The sequence below is a fragment of the Leopardus geoffroyi genome, chromosome B3 (assembly GCF_018350155.1).
Source record: "Leopardus geoffroyi isolate Oge1 chromosome B3, O.geoffroyi_Oge1_pat1.0, whole genome shotgun sequence".
Taxonomy (NCBI): Eukaryota; Metazoa; Chordata; class Mammalia; order Carnivora; family Felidae; genus Leopardus; species Leopardus geoffroyi.
In genome coordinates, this window is record NC_059337.1 from 34,007,487 (window position 1) to 34,027,800 (window position 20,314).

General features: G+C 34.4%; 1 protein-coding gene across 14 annotated transcripts in view; it reads left to right on the plus strand.

The window, feature by feature from the left end:
* The window catches only part of MYO9A (myosin IXA), a 284,985-nt gene that overhangs the window by 153,899 nt on the left and 110,772 nt on the right, over positions 1–20,314 (plus strand). For all 14 annotated transcript variants that reach the window (XM_045449212.1, XM_045449210.1, XM_045449214.1 and 11 more), the window contains 7 exons: positions 3,682–3,825; positions 5,187–5,226; positions 11,383–11,505; positions 14,355–14,435; positions 16,209–16,319; positions 17,205–17,327; positions 19,950–20,099. In XM_045449212.1, coding sequence (XP_045305168.1) covers positions 3,682–3,825; positions 5,187–5,226; positions 11,383–11,505; positions 14,355–14,435; positions 16,209–16,319; positions 17,205–17,327; positions 19,950–20,099 — 772 coding nt within the window. The remainder of the gene's footprint in view (positions 1–3,681; positions 3,826–5,186; positions 5,227–11,382; positions 11,506–14,354; positions 14,436–16,208; positions 16,320–17,204; positions 17,328–19,949; positions 20,100–20,314) is intronic.

A 20,314-nucleotide genomic window follows, 5' to 3' on the forward strand; every position in this document is an offset into this window, starting at 1 on the left:
TCATATGTGAATAAATATAATTTTACTTCTTCCTTTTCAACTTTGATGTCTTTTATTTCTTTCTCTTACTTACTGCCCTGGCTAGAAACTTCAGTACAGTGTTGAATCAGTGTGGCAAGAGCTCACATCCTTGTCTTATTCCTGATATTAGTGAGAAATCTTCCAGTGTTTTTTTTTTTTTTTAATCATGAAGCATGATGTTGACTGTAGGTTTTTTTTATATAGATGCCCTTTCTCTGATTCTTTTTTTTTTAAGCTTACTTATTTATTTAATTTATTTAATTTTTAAAAGTCTTTTGATGTTAATTTATTTTTGAGAGAGAGAGAGGCAGATTGTGAGCAGGGGCAGGGCAGAGAGTAAGGGAGACACAGAATTTGAAGCGGGCTCCAGGTTCCGGGCTGTCAGCACAGAGCCCGACGTGAGGCTCGAACTCATAGACTGCAAGATCATGACCTGAGCCGAAGCCAGATGCCCAACTGACTGAGCCACCTAGGCGCCCCAAGTTTATTTATTTATTTTGAGAGTGAGACAAAGTACACGAGTGGAGGAGGGGAAGAGAGAAAGGAAGAGAGAGAGAGAATCCCAAGCAGGCTTTGCCCCACCAGCACAGAGCCTGAAGTGGGGCTCAAACCCACGAACTGTGAGATCATGACCTGATCCAAAATCAAGAGTTGGACGCTTAACCAACTGAGCCATCCAGGTGCACCTGATTCTTGAGCCTTTGTAATACAAGTGACATCTCTCCTCTGTACTTAAGTACCAGAATTTTGTATGATCTGTCTAGAAACTCTTTTGTTAAGTCTTGAGTCTACTTGATTGATCTATTTTGTTAATGATTTTTCATGTTGTTTTGCTTTATAAGTGATTTCTCCCACTTCCTCATCTCTAAATCTTCTCTTACTGGTTTAAAATCTTGAAGTCATCCTTAATTCCCTCTGTCTCAAACACTCCCCATTCAATCCATCAGCAAGTTACATTGGCTGTACCTTAAAATGATATCCTGAATCTCACCATTTCTTACTACTGCCACTGCTATTGCCCTGGCATAGATTATTATAATAGCTTCCTAAAGTAATGTCCCTGCTTTTGTCCTTGGCCCCTCAAACAGTATTCAATATAGAAACCAGATCATTTTAATATAATATGTAAATATATGTAATATAAAATACATTTTAATATAAAAAAGCTAATTCATGTTTTGCTGAAAATCCGTCTTTGTCTTTCTTTCTCATTCTCATTAAAACCCCAAAATTCTTACATTTCCTAGAGGGTATATGTGACATGGTTTCCTCCTTCCTAACTGACTTGATCTACCATTTTTCCCCTGTTTACTCCACTCCAGCCTTGCTGATTTATTTAATATATCTCAGACTCATCAACAAAATTCCTGCCTCCCAAACTGTGTGTTTGCTCTTCTCTCTGAGTAGAGTGCTCTTCTTTCAGATAATTGCTTGAATTGCTTTTTATCTCCCTTAGATCTCTGTTTAAATGAAATCTTCTCCATCGTGCATCTCCTTGACTTCCCTATTAAAAAGCCTAGTGTCCTGGCATTCTTCTTCTATGTTTAAAATTTCTCCTTGGCACCTATTATCTGACATACAATGTGTTTTTTTATGTGTTTGTTTTCTTCCATTTGAATTTAAGTAATATGAAGATGCTAGAAAAAATTGACACTATTTGGTGCTCAATAAATACTTTTGAATGAATAAATATATTCTGCATTTTTATTGGTGTTTCATCTTTAATTCTTAGGACATTTTTGTTACTTTGTTTTCTCAATTTTTTAATTTTTCATAGCATCTTATTTTATAGATGCAATATTTTCTCTCTTCTCTAAGAATATTACTGAGGGCTTAAAACTTTTTTTTTTTTTTCTGCCTGCCTGATCTTTTTTTCCTTTAAGTTGTTTATGTCATGATAGTTTGTTTTGGTCTCTGTTTTATGCTCATGGCTTTACTCAGATGTCTGATGAACCTTGGTTGACTGTTAATATTCATTATTGAAACACTGAAAGACTAATTGCAATCTGATTAATTGGGTGTGTTGGCAATGTATAGAACATATTGGTATCTTTGGGTCTTTCTTCCTGGGATGGCCACATTGCACACAAAAGTTTATTCTGATTTTCTCCCTGGAGGATATAGTCCTAGCTGCTAGCATTCTGGAGCCAGTGGGGTAAGAGGGTTGAGAATCTATTTTCAGTATTACCTTTGACTTCTATATAGTATACTCATCCTCTGTTGTGCCTGGTGCTGCCTAGTCCATGGTTCATGGACTCCTCTTTCATCCTCTTGCTTAGGTAAGGGATGGCTATCAGACTTCATGGAGTTCTAAATGCTTCTTTACACACACACACACGCATATGTATACATATATATATATAATTTATTGTCAAATTGGTTTCCATATAACACCCCGTGCTCATCCCAGCAGGTGCCCTCCTCAATGCCCATCACCCAATTTCCCCTCTCCCCCACCCTCAACAACCCTCAGTTCTCAGTATTTAAGAGTCTCTTATGGTTTGCCTCTCTCCCTGTCTGTAATTTTTTCCTCCTTCCCCTCCCCCATGGTCTTCTGTTAAGTTTCTCAGGATCCACATATGAGTGAAAACATATGGTATCTGTCTTTCTCTTCCTGACTTATTTCACTTAGCATAATACCCTCCAGTTCCATCCACGTTGCTACAAATGGCCAGATTTCATTCTTTCTCATTGCCAAGTAGTATTCCATTGTATATATAAACCACATCTTCTTTATCCATTCATCTAACTGCTTCTTAAACTGACTTTCAACTAGTGCTCTTGTTTTTAACCCACCTTCCCCACCACTTCCACAGGTACTTGATGGAACTCCAGAAACTCTGGAGCCTTTGAGAGTTCTGTAAATACAGATGCTTCTCATTCTTCCTCGTAACCAGTTTAAGATTGCTTTCTGTATTCCTCTTCCATATTTCAAAACTGTGTTACTCTTGTCTCTTAGTACATTTTCTTTATTCTTAAGTGTTTATTCCTTTAAAAGTTATTTTATTAATGTTTTTATGGGTTTCTGGAGGAATCAAAAAATGTGATCAATTTGCTGCTTTACCTGGAAAGCCCTCTATTAACTCCTCATATTGTAATCACTGATAATTTTATCTGTTTTGTTCACTCCTCTATCTCCAGTGGCTAGAATATTGCTCAGCCCATAGAAGATACTTAGTAACTTTGGTGGATGTGTGTGTAGTGAGTGAATGTGTGAATAAGACCTCCCAGGAAGAAATTAAATATTCCATAGAATGGGACAGCCTATTAGGATTGTAAGTTCCTTCAATAATATTTGGAAGTTCTAAAATCTAACAAAGACAAAAACCATTATATTACTATAATAACCTTATATTACTTACTGATTGTAAATAGTTAATGGATTAGATTTAAAGATATTAGCTGTATGATGTGCTCATCTACATGCACATTTGTATGTGAATGTGCCAGAATCCATAGAAATTCTTTGTTCTGAATGAGGAAAAGATTAGATTGATTGGTAATCTCTGTGCTAAAACCATTTTTTGCTGGGTTAGCTCTTTTTGTAAATTTTAACTTCAGTGTTGAAAGTTTTAAAATTTACTTATTTAAGCGATGTGGGGAGTATTGTAGATGTCTCAGTTAACTAAAGCAAATTATACCGTATTTAACTTTTTACAGTGATACATTTGATATTGCCTGGAATGGCAGAACTGGGATTCGCCAGAGCAGACTGTCAAGTAGCACCTCCTTGCTTGATAAAGATGGGATATTTGCTAATTCAGCTAGCAGCAAACTCTTGGAAAGAGCACATGGAATTCTCACGTTAGTATGATCAGAAATGTGGATTGGTTTTTATGACTGGCTTAAAATTTCTGGCTAAAAAAAGAAGAGGGGTGATGGTGAATCATTATTTTCATGAGGAGGATTTTGAGTGAAACAAGTGAATCAAAAATAGTATTGAGAGCTGTGAATCTCCTGCATTAAGAAGCTTGGCAGTTTGTTTGTTTTCATCTCCCCAGGAGAATCATGGTTGGATGTACTTACGGAGATAATTCTTCATTAGTCTTTGACAGACCCTACATACAAATAGAGTAAAACTGTTCACACTTTTTATGATTCTCAGTCTTGAGTTGCACTTGTCCTTTAATTTTGACAGTCCTAACAAATTGGGCAGTAAAATCCCCTATGAAATGGGGACTGAGACTATATATAGTGATATATAACCTTTATCCAGCCTGCCATTCTTCATTACCTAATTATAGGACTGCTTTGAGGGTATAGGTTTAACTATGCAAGGTGGACCAGTAAAAAGTTCTTAGCTACCTGTATCCATGTATTTCAGGCATTATTTCAAAACATATTTTTTGACCGCTAGCTGGTATGACTGAATTGGATTCCTTAATCCCTAAGTCATCACTTAACACTGCTAATAGGCTCAATTTATTTAAGTTTTGCGATGCTTCAGAATTATAAATTAACTCATTTAATCCTCACAACAACCAAGAGGTTGGTGGTATTATGATCTTCATTTTACATTATTACATTCTACATTATCTTACATTATCACATTAGTGAAACCAAGACTTAGAGAAGTTAAAACTCCTACACTAGTAAGTGCTAGAGTTTTAGATTCAAGCTTTGGTCTTTCTGACTCCCCAGCTTATGCTCATGAGCTCTGGGCATTATTCCTTTTATTTCTTTAGCCGTTAAAAAAAGTCTTGATGTGAATATAATATTGGGTTATAAAGAAGAAAAAGAGCAGAAGAGAATTTTTAATTCAAAAGGGAAAGATAAGAATTTTTTGATATGTACCTTTTAAAAATCTATGAAATTAGACATCTCTTTAAAGTCTTAAAATGACAGAAACAAAGTTTCTGTAGGTATAGGAAAGCAGAATTCTATTAATGTCCAAAAGGAAACAATTTTAGTTTTGAATGTACAACATTATGTTACTGATTATCAGGCTTGAATCTGTTTATACCTATATTGTAGAGCAGTATCTCTTGTTCCTTTTCCCTGCTTATTTTTTTATTCCTAAAGGTGCCTGCTTAGTTGAACTAGACAGTGTTTTCATATAGAGGACCAGTATCTTGGAAATGGGTATATAATCTATTGTTTTACCAGAGACCTGGAAAGGATTCATCTGTACTGTCGTTATTTCTAATATATGATCTGTCCTATAGGAGAAGCAAAAACTTCAAACCCAAGCCTGGACTTCCAAAGGTGAGTATTATGAAAAAGAATTTTTCTGTTTGTGCCCTATTCTGTAATATTTTTTTTTATTCATGCAAACAATCTTTATAAACAATCCCAGATAAGCAGTACCTTATTTGTGCCCAAAGTAGGGATTAATTTTGTATATTCAGTTAAATCTGTTGTAGAAATAACACTGGATGTTAGGAAATGGCCAGGCTTAATGGTTCAGGTAAATATTTGTGATATATCTCATATTTCAGTGTTTGAAAGGCTTTTGAATTACAAATGTTTTTTGTTGAGTAATTGCATCTTTACATTAGATCTTTTCATTTATCCTTAAGCCAGGCTAAGGTCAAATTTTGAATTTTACCTGATTTTAAATAGTTTCTAATTAGGGGCACCTGGGTGGCTCAGTCGGTTGACCGTCCGACTTCAGCTCAGGTCATGATCTTGCGGTCCGTGAGTTCAAGCCCCGCATTGGGCTCTGTGCTGACAGCTCGGAGCCTGGAGCCTGTTTCAGATTCTGTGTCTCCCTCTGTCTCTCTGACCCTCCCCCGTTCATGCTCTGTCTCTCTCTGTCTCAAAAATAAATAAACGTTAAAAAAAAAAATAAAAAAAAAAGTAGTTTCTAATTAGTGTTTGTCTAGCTTATCATCATTAGCATTAGTTAGCCAAGTTTTTCTATAAAGGCCCAGATAGGCTGCAGGTCTATGTTGTAACTACTTAGCTATGCTATGGTAGCACAAATGCAGCTATAGACAATATGGAACTGAATAAGTATTACTATATTTCAATAAAACTTTATTTTTAGACACTGAAATTTGAATTTCATATAATTTTACACATGCCCTTAAGTATTATTTTAATGTTCTTTTAACCATATAAAATCAGTGAACAGGATTTGGCCCATGGCTGTAATTTGCCCACCCTGATCTACAAAGTTTATGCTGAGATGGCATTCCAAAAGTATTTACTTAATTTACTAAAGAAAGAAAAATCTTACTCTTTCTTCCTCTTGTATCCCCCTAAAGAAGTTCTGTCACTTGTAACCTTTTTGGTGAATTTCAAAATTTTAAAAGAACTGAGAAAGAGCTATTTATTCTCAGATTTTCTAGTTCAAAAAACAAAAAAATGAAGTTATTATTTCCTTCTACTTAAGCCTCTTTGGCTTCTAGAGAAAAGGTAATGCAATGCTGCTGTGGTTTCTGGTAGTGGTAAATAGTTTTAAAGCACAAAGAAAATTTATGTTAAGTGGTTTGTACTTTGTTCTTATCATGAAAAGATTTTATGTAGAGAAAAAGGCTACCACTTTCATTATCAAACATCTTTATCTGTTCATTTGTGTTTCCTTTTTCCTTCATTGTCTCTTTAGCCATTTAGTATTTTGTTTTTGTTTCAAGTTTTTATTTAAATTCTAGTTAATTGACATAGTGTAATAGTTGTTTCAGGAAAAGAATTTAGTGATCCATCACTTACATAGAACACCCAGTGCTCATCATAACAAGTGCCCTCCTTAATACCCATCACCCATTTAGCCCATCCCCTGCTTCTCTCCACTCCAGCAACCCTGTTTGTTTTCTATAGTTAATCTTATGGTTTGCCTCCCTCTCTTTTTTTCCCTTCCTTCCCCAATGTTCATCTGTTTTGTTTCTTAAATTACATGTATGAGTGCAATCATATGGTATTTGTTTTTCTCTGACTGAATGACTTCACTTGGCATAATACACTCTAGCTCCATCCATGCCATTGCAAATGGCAAGATCTCATTCTTTTTGATGGCTGAGTAATATTCCAGTGTCTGTGTACACATAAACATATATACAAGATTTATATATATACATACATATATATATGTACAGTGTGTGTATAAATATGTAAGTATATATATTATATATAAATGTATATATATACATTGTGTGTGTGTGTATGTGTATATGTATGTACTTTAGTATTTTGAATGCCAGCACTGAGTCTAGCTATTCGTACCATTCTTTATACTCTCCTCAAATGGATAACCTCTCTTTAAACTTCATATGGTTTAAAAATATTCATGTTGGCTACACCTGAAATAAAAAATTCTATTCAATTATCAGTGACGGGAATCCCATCTATTTCTCTATTTTTATTTATTTATTTTTATTGACGTATATACAGTGTTATATTAGTTTCAGGTGTACGACATATTGATTAATTGATTCTATACATTACTCAGTGCTCACAACCTGTCACCAACAATGTTATTACAGAATTACTGACTATATTCTTTATGCTGTACTTTTCATCTGTGTGACTTTTATTTTATAACTGGAAGTTTGTATTTCTTAATCCCCTTTATCTATTTTACCCCTCCCCTCCAGCAACTATCACTTTCTTTCTTTTTTTTTTTTTTTTTTTTCTGTATTTGAGTCTGTTTTTCATTCATCTGTTTTGTTTTCTGGATTCCACCTATACGTGAAATCATGTGGTATTTGTGTTTCTCCTCTTACTTCACTTGACATAATACCCTCTAGGTCTATCTGTGTTGTCACAAATGACAAGATCTCATTCTTTTCTATGGCTAAGTAGTAGTCCCATTGTGTGTATATGTGTGTGTTTGTATACACACACCCCACATCTGTATTCATTCATCTGTTGATAGACACTTGGATTGCTTGCATATCTTGGCTGTTGTAAATAATGTTGCAGTAAACACAGGGATGCAAACATCTTTTCAAAGTAGTGTTTTCATTTTCTTTGTGAAAATACCCAGTGGTGGAATTATTGGATCATATGGTGTATCTGTTTTTAATTTTTTGAGGAACCTCCATACTATTTTTCTTAGTGGCTGTACCAATTTAGATTCCCACCAACAGTGTGTAAAGGTTCCTTTTTCTCCACCACCTTGCTAAATATTCACTTGTTATTTCTTGTCTTTCTAATGCTAGCCATTCTTATAGGTGTAAATCAAAACCTCATTGTGGTTTTGATTTGTATTTCCCTGATAATGAGTGATGTTGAGCCATCTTTTAATGTGTCTGTTGACCGTCTGTATGAAAAATGTCTCTTTGAAAAAATGTCTCTTTGGTTTTCTGCCCATGTTTTAATTGGATCACTTATTTTTTGGCATTGAGTTGTAGAAGTTCTTTTTACTAACCCCTTATTGGATATATCATTTGCAGATATCTTCTCCCATTCAGTTTGTTGCCTTTTCATTCTGTTTATGGCTTCCTTTCTTGTGCAAAAGCTTTTTATTTTGATCTCCCAGTAGTTTATTTTTGCTTTTGTTTCCCTTTCTTGAAGAAACCTATCTAGAAAAATGTTACTATGGCTGATATCAGAGAAATTACTGCTTGTGCTGTCTTCAAGGATTTTTATGGATTCAGGTCTTACATTTAGGTCTTTAATCCAATTTGAGTTTATTTTTGAGTATGGTGTGAGAACGTGGTCCAGTTTCATTCTTCTGCATGTAGCTGTCCAGTTTTCCCAATACCATTTATTGAAGAGATGGTCTTTTCCCCATTGTATATTCTTGTTTCCTTTGTCACAGATTGACCATGTAGTCGTGGGTTTATTTCTGGGCTTTCTATTCTGTTCCATTGACTTATGTGTCTATTTTTGTGCCATATTCTTTTGGTAGTACAGCTTGGTAGTATATCTTGAAATCTGGGATTGCGATATCTCCATTTTTGTTCTTCATTTTTCAAGATTTCTTTGGCTACTCAGGATCTTTTGTGGCTCCATACAAATTTTAAGGTTATTTGTTCTAGTTCTTTGAAAAATGCAGTTGGTATTTTGATAGGGATTGCATTGAATCTGTAGATTGCTTTGGATAGAATGGGCATTTTAACAATATTAGTTCTTCCAATCCATGAGCATGGAATATCTTTCCATTTGTGCCACCTTTAGTTGCTTTCATCAGGGTTTTTTAGGTTTCAGAGTATAGGTCTTTCACCTTCTTGGTTAAGTTTATTCCTAGTTATTTTATTCTATTTGGTGCAATTGCAAATGGAATTGTTTATTTATTTTCTCTCTCTGCTACTCATTATTAGTGTATAGAAAGAACTGATTTCTGCATATTAATTTTGTATTCTATAACTACTGAATTCATTTATTATTTCTAATAGTTTTCTGTTTGGAGTCTTTAGGGTTTTCTATATGTAGTATTATATCATCTGCAAATAGTGTCAGTTTAACTTCTGCTTTACCAATATGGATGCTTCTTATTTTTTTTCTTGTCTGATTGCTGGGGCTAGGACTTCCAGTACTATGTTGAATAAAAGTGATAGGAGTGGACAGGGTTGCAAATATTTTTCTGTGTCAGTAAATACAGGTTACAGTATATTTATGAACTGTATAGAATTTAGTTGTGTGACTAAAGCATACTTTATGAAAATAATTCCTTATAATTGCATATCTCTGTTGTTTTCACTGTTTTCTGAAGCATTGTCAAAAATAACTTTCAGATCTTGTTTGATAATCTCCTTAAATAAATATCTAGATGTGAAATTGTTTATCAGGAAGGCTATACTGATTTGCATTCTTAAGAACAGTGCATAAATATGTCTTTCTTCACAACCTCATGAATATTGGGTTTTGTCAGTGTTTATTATGTTTGCCAATCTGATATGCAGAAAATCTCTTTAAAAGAAATGTGCTTTTTTTTTTTTATTATAAATCAGGTTGATTGATTGTCATCATGTTATATGTCATTTATACTTTATTTGAGAATTGCCTGTTTCATGTCTTTTGTTCATTTTAATTTCAGGATGAATTTTTAAAGGAATTTTTACATTTCTTATGTACAGATAATAAGTCTGTCATTGCTAGAAAAAATTTATTTAATTGTATCTGTTAAAATATGTATTGTACTTGTTGCCACTTGAAGGTTTATATTTTTAAGTGTTTATATTGTCAAAATTAATATTTTTAAGACTTTTAAATTTGTTGTTTTTAACTCAGTTCTGTGCTTCTCATACAATAAAATTTTTAGAGCTTTTTGAATAACATATATAGTTGTACATATGTATATATATATTCTTTCCATGGGCAAGCTCACTGCCATAAATATGGTATGGTTTAAAAAGTTGGGGCGCCTGGGTGGCTCAGTCAGTTGAGCATCCGACTTCAGCTCAGGTCATGATCTCATGGTTCATGGCTTTGGGCCCTGCGTTGGGCTCTGTGCTGATTTGGAGCCTGCTTCAGATTCTGTGTCTCCTGCTCTCTCTGCCCCTCCCTTGCTCACACTCTGCCTCTCTCTCTCAAAAATAAATAATAAATATTAGAAAAAATTACTTTTAATTGTAATTGGCTGCAAAAGCTCTCAAATACTTTATTAACACCCCATTTTGTATTATTTGTATTTGCTTTATGTGTAACTCTTATCTTATTATTAAGATTAATAATTAATTTGCCAGGATCATGGTTAATACAGTTTATGTTTTATTTTGTTTCTGTGTATGTTTCTGGCATACCCTCTGTAGCCCTGGGATTAAATTTATTGTCTCTGTGAGTCAGGATTCAGTTACAGTTAGCAATAATAAGTGTAGATATTTTTAAGTAGAAAAAGACTTAATTCAAATAGGCACTTACAAAATCATTAGAAGTTTTAGAGTTTCAGAGTATTAAAATAGCAGTGCAGAACTGACCCCAGCTGTAATCAGCTAAGAAAGCAGGAAGCTGCCATTCCAGCTGCTGCTTCCAGGTGTATACTACCTGTGGTGTGATCCAGGAATCAGGAGGAAGCTGCCACAACTATTGGCTCCAGGGTTAAGGTGCATTTACTAGAGTTGCAGTAACAACACAAATTCCCTGTGCTCTGCCTCTCAACTCACAAAGGTGGTGCCTGGACATTAGGATCACAGAAAGCTAAAGTACTTGGGTATACATGGTTGTCAGAAGAAACAGAAGCTAGTAGCCAAAGTTTGCCTCAGTTATACCTTCCCAATTTCATGCGTTAGAATTTAAATGATAAACTTAAATCCTATCTGGAACCCAGATGCAAGAGAGTTTGAGAAATGCAGTTTTCTTTTTAGCTGGAAAGCTTCTTCGAGAAAGCAGGAGGGTGAGATGGATATTGAATATCAATTTCTAATATTCACCACAGTCATTATACATGGGTGATAATGAAAACTGGCTTAGAATTTTGGTTTCCCTGTTCTTTACTTAATTTATGTGAAGAATTTGATTTTTCTTGCTTGTTTTCAGCACTTGCTAGAGGTAAATTCTTTAAAGCACCTGACAAGACTGACACTACAGGATCGCATTACCAAGTCTCTTCTTCATTTGCACAAGAAGAAAAAGCCTCCCAGCATCAGTGCCCAGTTTCAGGTTATTTCTTTTGTTATCTTTTTATAAAAAAAGTTTTTAAAATCAGGAATCTGTTTCATTCAGATGAGCATTGAAAGGTCAAAATGATCTGCAAGGTACCTGAATGGAATATGATTCATATGACTTAAAAGCCATTTTATGATGGTCATTTTGGAGAAAAGTTACAGTGGTGGAAAAAGTCAGCTGCCTTTCTTTTTCATTGTTGTATCTGTGGATAGTGGATATCCCAAAGAGTAATTCATTGCTTTCAATGTGAGGAGACAGGCAGCAGGAAATTGCTATTATAAACAAAATCTTCCTTTTACCCTATGGCCCAGATATAGTCACTGTTAACATAAGGTGTATGTTTTTTTTCCTATATGTATTTTTAAACTTCATGCTTCTGCTATCGATATTTAACTAAATGAGATTGTAGGTTTTTCTGGTTTTATTTTAACTTTGTGTACATAGATCCATTTCTTTTTGTTGTGACTGGGCATTTGGGAATAAATATCACAATAAATTAAATAACAGTTATATATAATTGTCAAGCTGACTTTTATTCTTTGAACATATATCTGTGTCTTAAGTTTTTTACAGTACCTTCACATTGGTTTTATAATCAAAGGAAAATAAGTTTAAAATTGGCTGTTTTTTTCAAAGATGGTTTGTTTATAGCAGCAGGAATCAGATCGGTGGTTTTCTGGGACTGTAAGCAGGAAGAGTTATTAATTGCATATGGGCAGGAGGGAACTTTCTAGGGTAATGGAAGATTTCTATATCTCATCTAATGTGATGTTTGCACAATTGTGTAAACTTACTGAAAATCATTGATCTGTACACTTATAATGGGTACATTTTTATAGTATTTAATTTGTATTTCAATAAAGTTAAAAACAAAACATCACTCTTAAGAGAATGAAAGTGCAAAGTACAAGGTGTGAAAATATACTAGCAATATATCTGAAAAGCACCTTATATATATAGAATAAACGAAGAACCACAAATCAATTTTTAAAAAGACTGACCCTAATACAAATGGTACAAAGCCTTGTGCAGTCAAAACTGTCTGAAATCAAAAGATGTAATCCAGAAGGCCAGTGAGCCTATTAAATACTGGCCCAACATTATTATTCATCAGAGAAATGCAAATTAACTACACACTTGCCAGCATGGCTGAAATAAAAAAAGACTGATTATACAAAGTGTTAGTGGGGATGTGGAGCAACCAGAAGAACTTTTATACACTTCTATTGAAATATAAACTGATGCAGGTATTTGGAAATAGCTAAAAGATATGTTGAAGAATGTCCACAGCAACTTTATTTATAACAGCCCAAACTGAAACAAACAAATATCTACCTTAAATGGATTATTTAATTGTGGTATAGTCATATAATGAATCATTACTATATAGCACTGAAAATGTACATAATATATGCAACAAATACAAGCTAGTACCTAGTATATCTTTTTTTTTTATATGAACTCATATAGCAGACAAAACTAAGTTGCCATCTTAGAGATTAGGGTAATGGTTACCCTTGGTTCAGGTGTGGAGGTAGGTAATTTATGTACAGTGACCTTGCTAAATTAAATGGGATGGGATAGAAGGGCTTCTGAATTTCTGGTAATGTTTTGTTTAATGATTTGGGCTTTGGTTGTAAGAATGTATTCCCTTTGTGAAAATTCATCAGACTGTATACTTATGATTTAAGCATTTTATTTTATGTATCTTGTACTACAATAGCATATACAAGTAAAAAGAACACTTAAAAGTAAAAAAGTTGTATGTTGCTTATATATGATGGTACTAATAGGAGTCTATATGGTTGTAAGGCTTTTAAGTTTTACTTGAAGTCATAAAATATTAACCCTAAGTAGACTATGACAAGTTAGGTTTGCATATTGTAATCCTTAGAGTAGCCACTGAAAAATACTACAAAGAAATATAACAGAGAAATCAATAGATGGAATACTAAAAAACAAAATATGTTATCTGAGCATAAGATGGAATGAAACTAGAAATCAATAAAGGAAAGATAACAACCCCCAGGTATTTGGAAAATAAAAAGCAGACATCTAAATAATACATGAGTCAAAGAAGGAGGAAGATTTTAAAAATATTTTAAATGAAATGAAAATATCAAAGTTTGTGCAGTGCAACTAAAGCAGTGCTCCAGGGTTCATTGATAACATTAAATGCTTTTAATGAAATGAGAAAGGTCTCAAGTCAGTAATGTAAACTACTACTTCAGGAACCTAGCCAAAGAAAAATATATTAAACCCAAAGCAAGCAGATGGAATGAAATGATAAAGATAAAAGAAGTCAATGAAATTGAAAACAGAAAAATAATAGAAAAAAATCAACGAAACCAAAAAGCTGGTTCTTTGAAAACATAAAAAAATTATAAACTTCTAGCTAGACTAGCCAGGAAAAAAGGTAAACTACAAATTATCATATTAAGAATGAAAGAGGAGATATCACTGACATGAACACTGAAAGTGGGAGAATATTAGCTAGTGGATACCCTACTGGATGATTTTCCAAGTTGTTCTAGGAATGCATGAGTTTGAATAAATTGCTTCATGAAATGTGAAGAAAAGTCTAGAATTAGGAGGTTATTCTGTAATATATATGCAGTATTTACTATTGCGAAGTTATCAGCTTTAAGATTAAACTACCATCCTTAAATTACTAAATTACCCTTAATCAGTATGGAAATAAATTTGCTTTTCAGAAAGAAAGCTATTCCTGTGTATACCAATCGTTTCTGCATAGTTTGCCAACATTATTTTTTGTACCTATAAATTATTTCCTGCCAGTTTGGAATGGGAGAAAATGCTAATTACATTGCTTTGTATTGCAGGCCTCATTAAGCAAACTGATGGAGACACTTGGTCAAGCAGAACCATATTTTGTGAAATGCATTCGCTCTAATGCTGAAAAGGTAAAAATGTCCTGTAAATGAGAGCGTCTAGCTCAGCTTACTTCAAATCAGGCTTTACATTTTTTTTTTTTTTTTTTAAGGAGAGCAAGTGGTAGGGAAGAGCTATCTATAATCTTTTTAAGGAAAACCAGGTTCTGTATTTTCTGTGGATATCCTTTTATTTTCTGTATTTACTTGCCTATTCCGTGTTTACATGCACTTGATTCAGTGTTTCCTAGAATCTGAGAAGCAAATATGTTTTGAAATTCCATCATAAAAAAGAGTTTTATGCAACTTTTGTTACCCTGAGATTAATCTTTCTTGTTTGTATATAACCTGTCATTCTTAAAGAATTTGTTTAGAGCTTTTTGCCTCTGTAAAATAAGGAACGTACTGTGGACATTCTTGATTCCTTCTGCTTTCGATAATAGGTCTCCTAATTACAGCTTTGCAGAATATACCTAATAAATATAAACATTTGTCATACTCCTTTATGTTCATCATAGGAAAATATAGTTCCTAGGCTGAACAGCTAAAAATGTGTAGTTCTATAGTACTATAAATGTATAGTATGAATCGTGTCCATCTTTCTTAATTTTTAGGAAGCAGTCTTCAACTGCTGTTTACAAGCTTTGTGAACTTAACCATTTCTGTGACTTTTAAAAGTTTTCATCTTTGTAAGAATATACTATAATTATAGGACCAGACTCATAGTGTTTTGGAACTAGTACACCTGAGTCACTACCTGCGAAGTACTTAAAATGTTACTGGCCCATACTAATTGTTCAGTAAATGTTAGCTGTTCTTTTATAGTAACAAAAAAGGACACCTTTTTATTTACAGTTAAATAGAACCTTTGAGTCCTTATTATTAATGAAGACCTTGTTATACAGAGAGTTCAATTAATGAAGTATTTCAGGGCACAGAATAAGTACTAAATAAACATTGACTATTATTAACATAAGTTGCATATTTGATTTTTTTTTCTTTGATAGCTGGTATGCCCCATTTCCCTGCAGGAAAATGTTTGGGATTGCCTTTGCGGATCATTGAAAATAGTATTTAGAGAATAGGGAGAAATATCAGAATATCCAAATATATCTTTTGAATATCGGAAAACATGCCTACTGAGATACCTACAAGTGACAGGGTGTTGTGACTGGTGATGAGTGACTGCCTCCCATTAGCTTCTTCCTTATCAATGCTTGTGCATTGAGGAGGTCAGTTCTCAGGGACTGTAGGAATTTTTTGTTTTTCATTGTATCCTACCGGTATCACTAGCAAAAAGTGTTCAGAGAAAAAACTGCTCTTAACCTTGTACTAGTCATTAAATGAAGAATCTGTCAGCTCTCCATTAACCAAGGCAACTGGTAGAGTGGAGTGGGTGGTTTCTGATTGAAATTATAGAGAGAAATCTTAATTAAAAACAAAAATACAGACACTCTTGACTACATATATGTAGATGAATCTTGTTACAGATTTTTATAGGGACTAGACTAGTCTGCTCCTCCGGTGGGTAACTACATTCCTTTTTAGCTTTGAAGGTCCTCTCCCTCTACAACTAGAGAGAAGCTGGAAGCTTGGTTTCTCCCTTTTCCCTAGGGTCAGGCATTTAGAACTTTTCTGAAGCTACCAGCTGAGGAGGTGGTTTTTCCTGTCACCTCTGTTGTGTCTTAACCTGACAATCTCCAATTTTTAGATACTCAAAAGTTGACTATACTTATGAGGAAAACATTAATTTGGAGATCTCTTCTTCCGGGTTAATCTGTTTTTTTTCCATTTGCTTTGATTTAGCTGCCATTAAGGTTCAACGATGCTTTGGTACTTCGACAGCTTCGGTACACTGGGATGCTAGAGACAGTTCGAATTCGCCAATCTGGATACAGCTGCAAATATTCTTTCCAGGTTATGCTTTTATAGTGATATTTAAATTTATATACACATAATTAAGTGATTCCTGTGTCTTGTTTTTCATTTGGGGCTCACTTGTTTATTTCTCTTATTTCTTCCTTTCCATTCCATCTTTTGTATACAGAATTGAAGAGTGATAGAAAGTACTCACTTCCATTGAATGGCAGCAATCTTATGTGTTGTAATCGAATCCATTTCCTGGCTATTCTCATTTGATCTGAATGTTTACTAATACTAAGTTTACTTGTCACATAGTAGTTCCTCCTGCTGATTACTCCAGCAATGGAAATAGTTCAATCAGAGCTACCTGGTTCAAGAGAAGATTCTATTTAGGTTTATGTAAAGTTTTCTCAGCAAGATTTTCTTTTATAGTAAGCTGCCAGCAAGGTTCACAGTTATTCTCATCAGCTACTGCTGCCATGGGTATGGAAATTATGTTGAAGCTTTTCAACAGCTGAACAGATTCTTTGCTGTTTCTGGGTGGGAACGCTTTGTTCTCAGTTATACCCTGTAATAGCTGACACCTTTGCATGTTTTTTTGCTAAAAATTTCAATTCTTATTAAATAACTTTTTCTTTGGTCTTTAACACAATTTTCTCAAAAGGGATAGTTTCTGCTTTTTTCTTCTTCCATTCCCTTTTGATAACAAAATATGTAGAACTCACTATCTTCTCTCCACCCCACCCCCATTTTACAAATTAACTGTTTTGTAGTTTTTTTAATTAAATACTTTCTTGGTTTCAGTCTGTTTAGAAGATGAGAAAAGGATCAATAAAAGGACAGCTAGCTAATTTAGACCCTTGTTTACATTTTACACATAGTTTAGACATGTTTATAATTTTCTTGTGATTTTACAACATTTTTCTTTTCATTTTTCAGGATTTTGTGAGCCACTTCCATGTACTTCTTCCCCGAAATATTATTCCATCCAAATTTAACATTCAGGATTTCTTCAGGAAAATAAATCTTAATTCAGATAACTATCAAGTTGGAAAATCCATGGTAAATATAATATATACACTTCTTGTCAAATTTGAGTGAATTTTTATATTTAGATAATAATGGCGATCTTTGCCCCAGAGAACATTTCTTTTTTTTTTTTTTTATTATATGAAATTTATTGTCAAAGTGGTTTCCATACAACACCCAGTGCTCATCCCAAAAGGTGCCCTCCTCAATACCCATCACCCACCCTCTCCTCCCTCCCACCCCCCATCAACCCTCAGTTTGTTCTCAGTTTTTAACAGTCTCTTATGCTTTGGCTCTCTCCCACTCTACCCTCTTTTTTTTTTTTTTTTTTTTTTTTTTTTTTCTTTTTTCCTCCCCCTCCCCCATGGGTTCCTGTTAAGTTTCTCAGGATCCACATAAGAGTGAAACCATATGGTATCTGTCTTTCTCTGTATGGCTTATTTCACTTAGCATCACACTCTCCAGTTCCATCCACGTTGCTACAAAAGGCCATATTTCATTTTTTCTCATTGCCACGTAGTATTCCATTGTGTATATAAACCACAATTTCTTTATCCATTCATCAATTGATGGACATTTAGGCTCTTTCCATAATTTGGCTATTGTTGAGAGTGCTGCTATGAACATTGGGGTACAGTGCCCCTATGCATCAGTACTCCTGTATCCCTTGGATAAATTCCTAGCAGTGCTATTGCTGGGTCATAGGGTAGGTCTATTTTTAATTTTCTGAGGAACCTCCACACTGCTTTCCAGAGCGGCTGCACCAATTTGCATTCCCACCAACAGTGCAAGAGGGTTCCCGTTTCTCCACATCCTCTCCAGCATCTATAGTCTCCTGATTTGTTCATTTTGGCCACTCTGACTGGCGTGAGGTGATACCTGAGTGTGGTTTTGATTTGTATTTCCCTGATAAGGAGCGACGCTGAACATCTTTTCCCCAGAGAACATTTCTGAAAAAGATACTGTACCAGTTATCATAAGGAAATTGATTAAGCCAAGATTTTTACTTAATACAGTCAGTATTAACCAAAGAGCTTCTGGCCAGTGCTCTAGGTCTGCTTAAGGTTTTTTATCTGCCTAAAAACAATGACTCCCTAGGTATTCTACTGTAATCTTCAACTCAACTTGCCCAAAGTGACCTTATCCAAATTACCCTACTGTCCTTAATTTTCATCTATTCTTTTCTCTCTCATCCTTCTTCTAGGTTCTTAGGCTAAAAACTGTAATGCTATTTGGCCTGACCCTTCACCTTAATCCTTTTACAAAGTTCTGTGTCTTCTCACAAATGATTCTCACGTCATGCCCCTTTTCTTCATTCCTACTGCTGGCATTTTAGTCTGTTCCTTTGCTCTCAGTTATAGTTCTCTTACAGTAATTCCTCATCCGATTTCAGTCTATTTGTCATTCCATTTAAGTCACTCTACCCATAGTATCAAAACCATCATCTTAATATACTTTTCTTTTATGTTGACTTTCTGCTCAATAATAATCACCTGATAACCTCCCGTTAAATTCAAACATCTTTCTCTTCTTCAAGAACCTCCATATTGTGACTTCATATCATTTAATATTTTCTTTATGAAGATTATTCAGTTGTCTCCTGTACATGCTGCCATGTACATGTACATTTGTTATTATTTCCTGCTCCTTGTTTTGCTTAGGTAGAGCCCTCTGTCTTTTGCCTTACAGTTTACTGTTTTCCTATTTGTGTATCTAATATCTCTTCTTTTTTAAAATAGTGTTAAATTTTTGACAGAAGGGGGAGGTGATGGATATCAATTAGTTGATGGTAATTACTTCATAATGTATACATACATCAAAATGTCACATTGTACACCTTAAAGATATATGTAGGTTTTAATATCTACCTGCTTTTAAGGGTGAAGTGCAAATTCTGTTTTCAGAGCGACTATGTTTAAGTTATATTTGTTTCCTCCTAAACCCCTAAAGATTTATTAATGGCATGAAATAGTAAATAAATTGATTAATAGCTTTGGGTAGCAAGAAGCCTTTGATGCATACTGGGTTTCAAAAAGACTGTTTTTATTGGTTTATTCATATTATGATCATCCCCCACCCTAACATCCTTGACCAGTATGACCTTTTACCAGTGGTACAAGTGGTTCATGATGGCAGTGAATCTCTAAAACTGGGAATTTTGTATTCGTGTTCACTGTTTCATTTCCCCTTCTATGTTCTAATGTCTCTTTCTATATTCTAATGGCTATTTTTTTTTTTAATTTGAGAATGACTTCTTTGGATATATTGATAGAAATATTTATCAGTACTGCTTTTCATTTCTTCCACTGTATTCTTCTCTAAAGAAGCTTACCACAGAGGGGCGCCTGGGTGACTCAGTCGGTTAAGCATCCGACTTCGGCTCAGGTCATGATCTCACGGTTCGTGAGTTCAAGCCCTGCGTTGGGCTCTGTGCTGACAGCTCAGAGCCTGGAGCTTGTTTCAGATTCTGTGTCTCCCACTCTCTCTCTGACCCTCCCCCGTTCATGCTCTGTCTCTCTCTGTCTCAAAAGTAAATAAACGTTAAAAAAAAAAAAATTAAAAAAAAAAAAGAAGCTTACCACAAAAAGATGATTCATGAAATAAATTTCTCATTTCTTCATAAGCTGTATTCCTCATCTTTCTTCTTTTTGGTAGGTGTTCCTAAAGGAGCAGGAACGTCAGCACCTACAAGATCTGCTTCACCAAGAGGTGCTGCGCAGAATCATATTGTTGCAGCGATGGTTCAGGGTCCTGCTGTGTAGGCAGCATTTCCTCCACCTGAGACAGGCATGCATCATTATCCAGGTGGGAAGTAAAGGATTTCTTGCATGAGATTTGCTAGTTTATTTGGCTTTTATTTTAGTAACTAGAATTTTACTGTGAAACATTTGAATAAGAATATAAACTTCTTCATTGATGAGAATGTGTCCTATTCATTTTTGAAATGTTCATAGCATCTAAAAGATTACCTGGCATATACTAATAGACCATTGATAAACATCAATGGAGTTGAAGTTAAA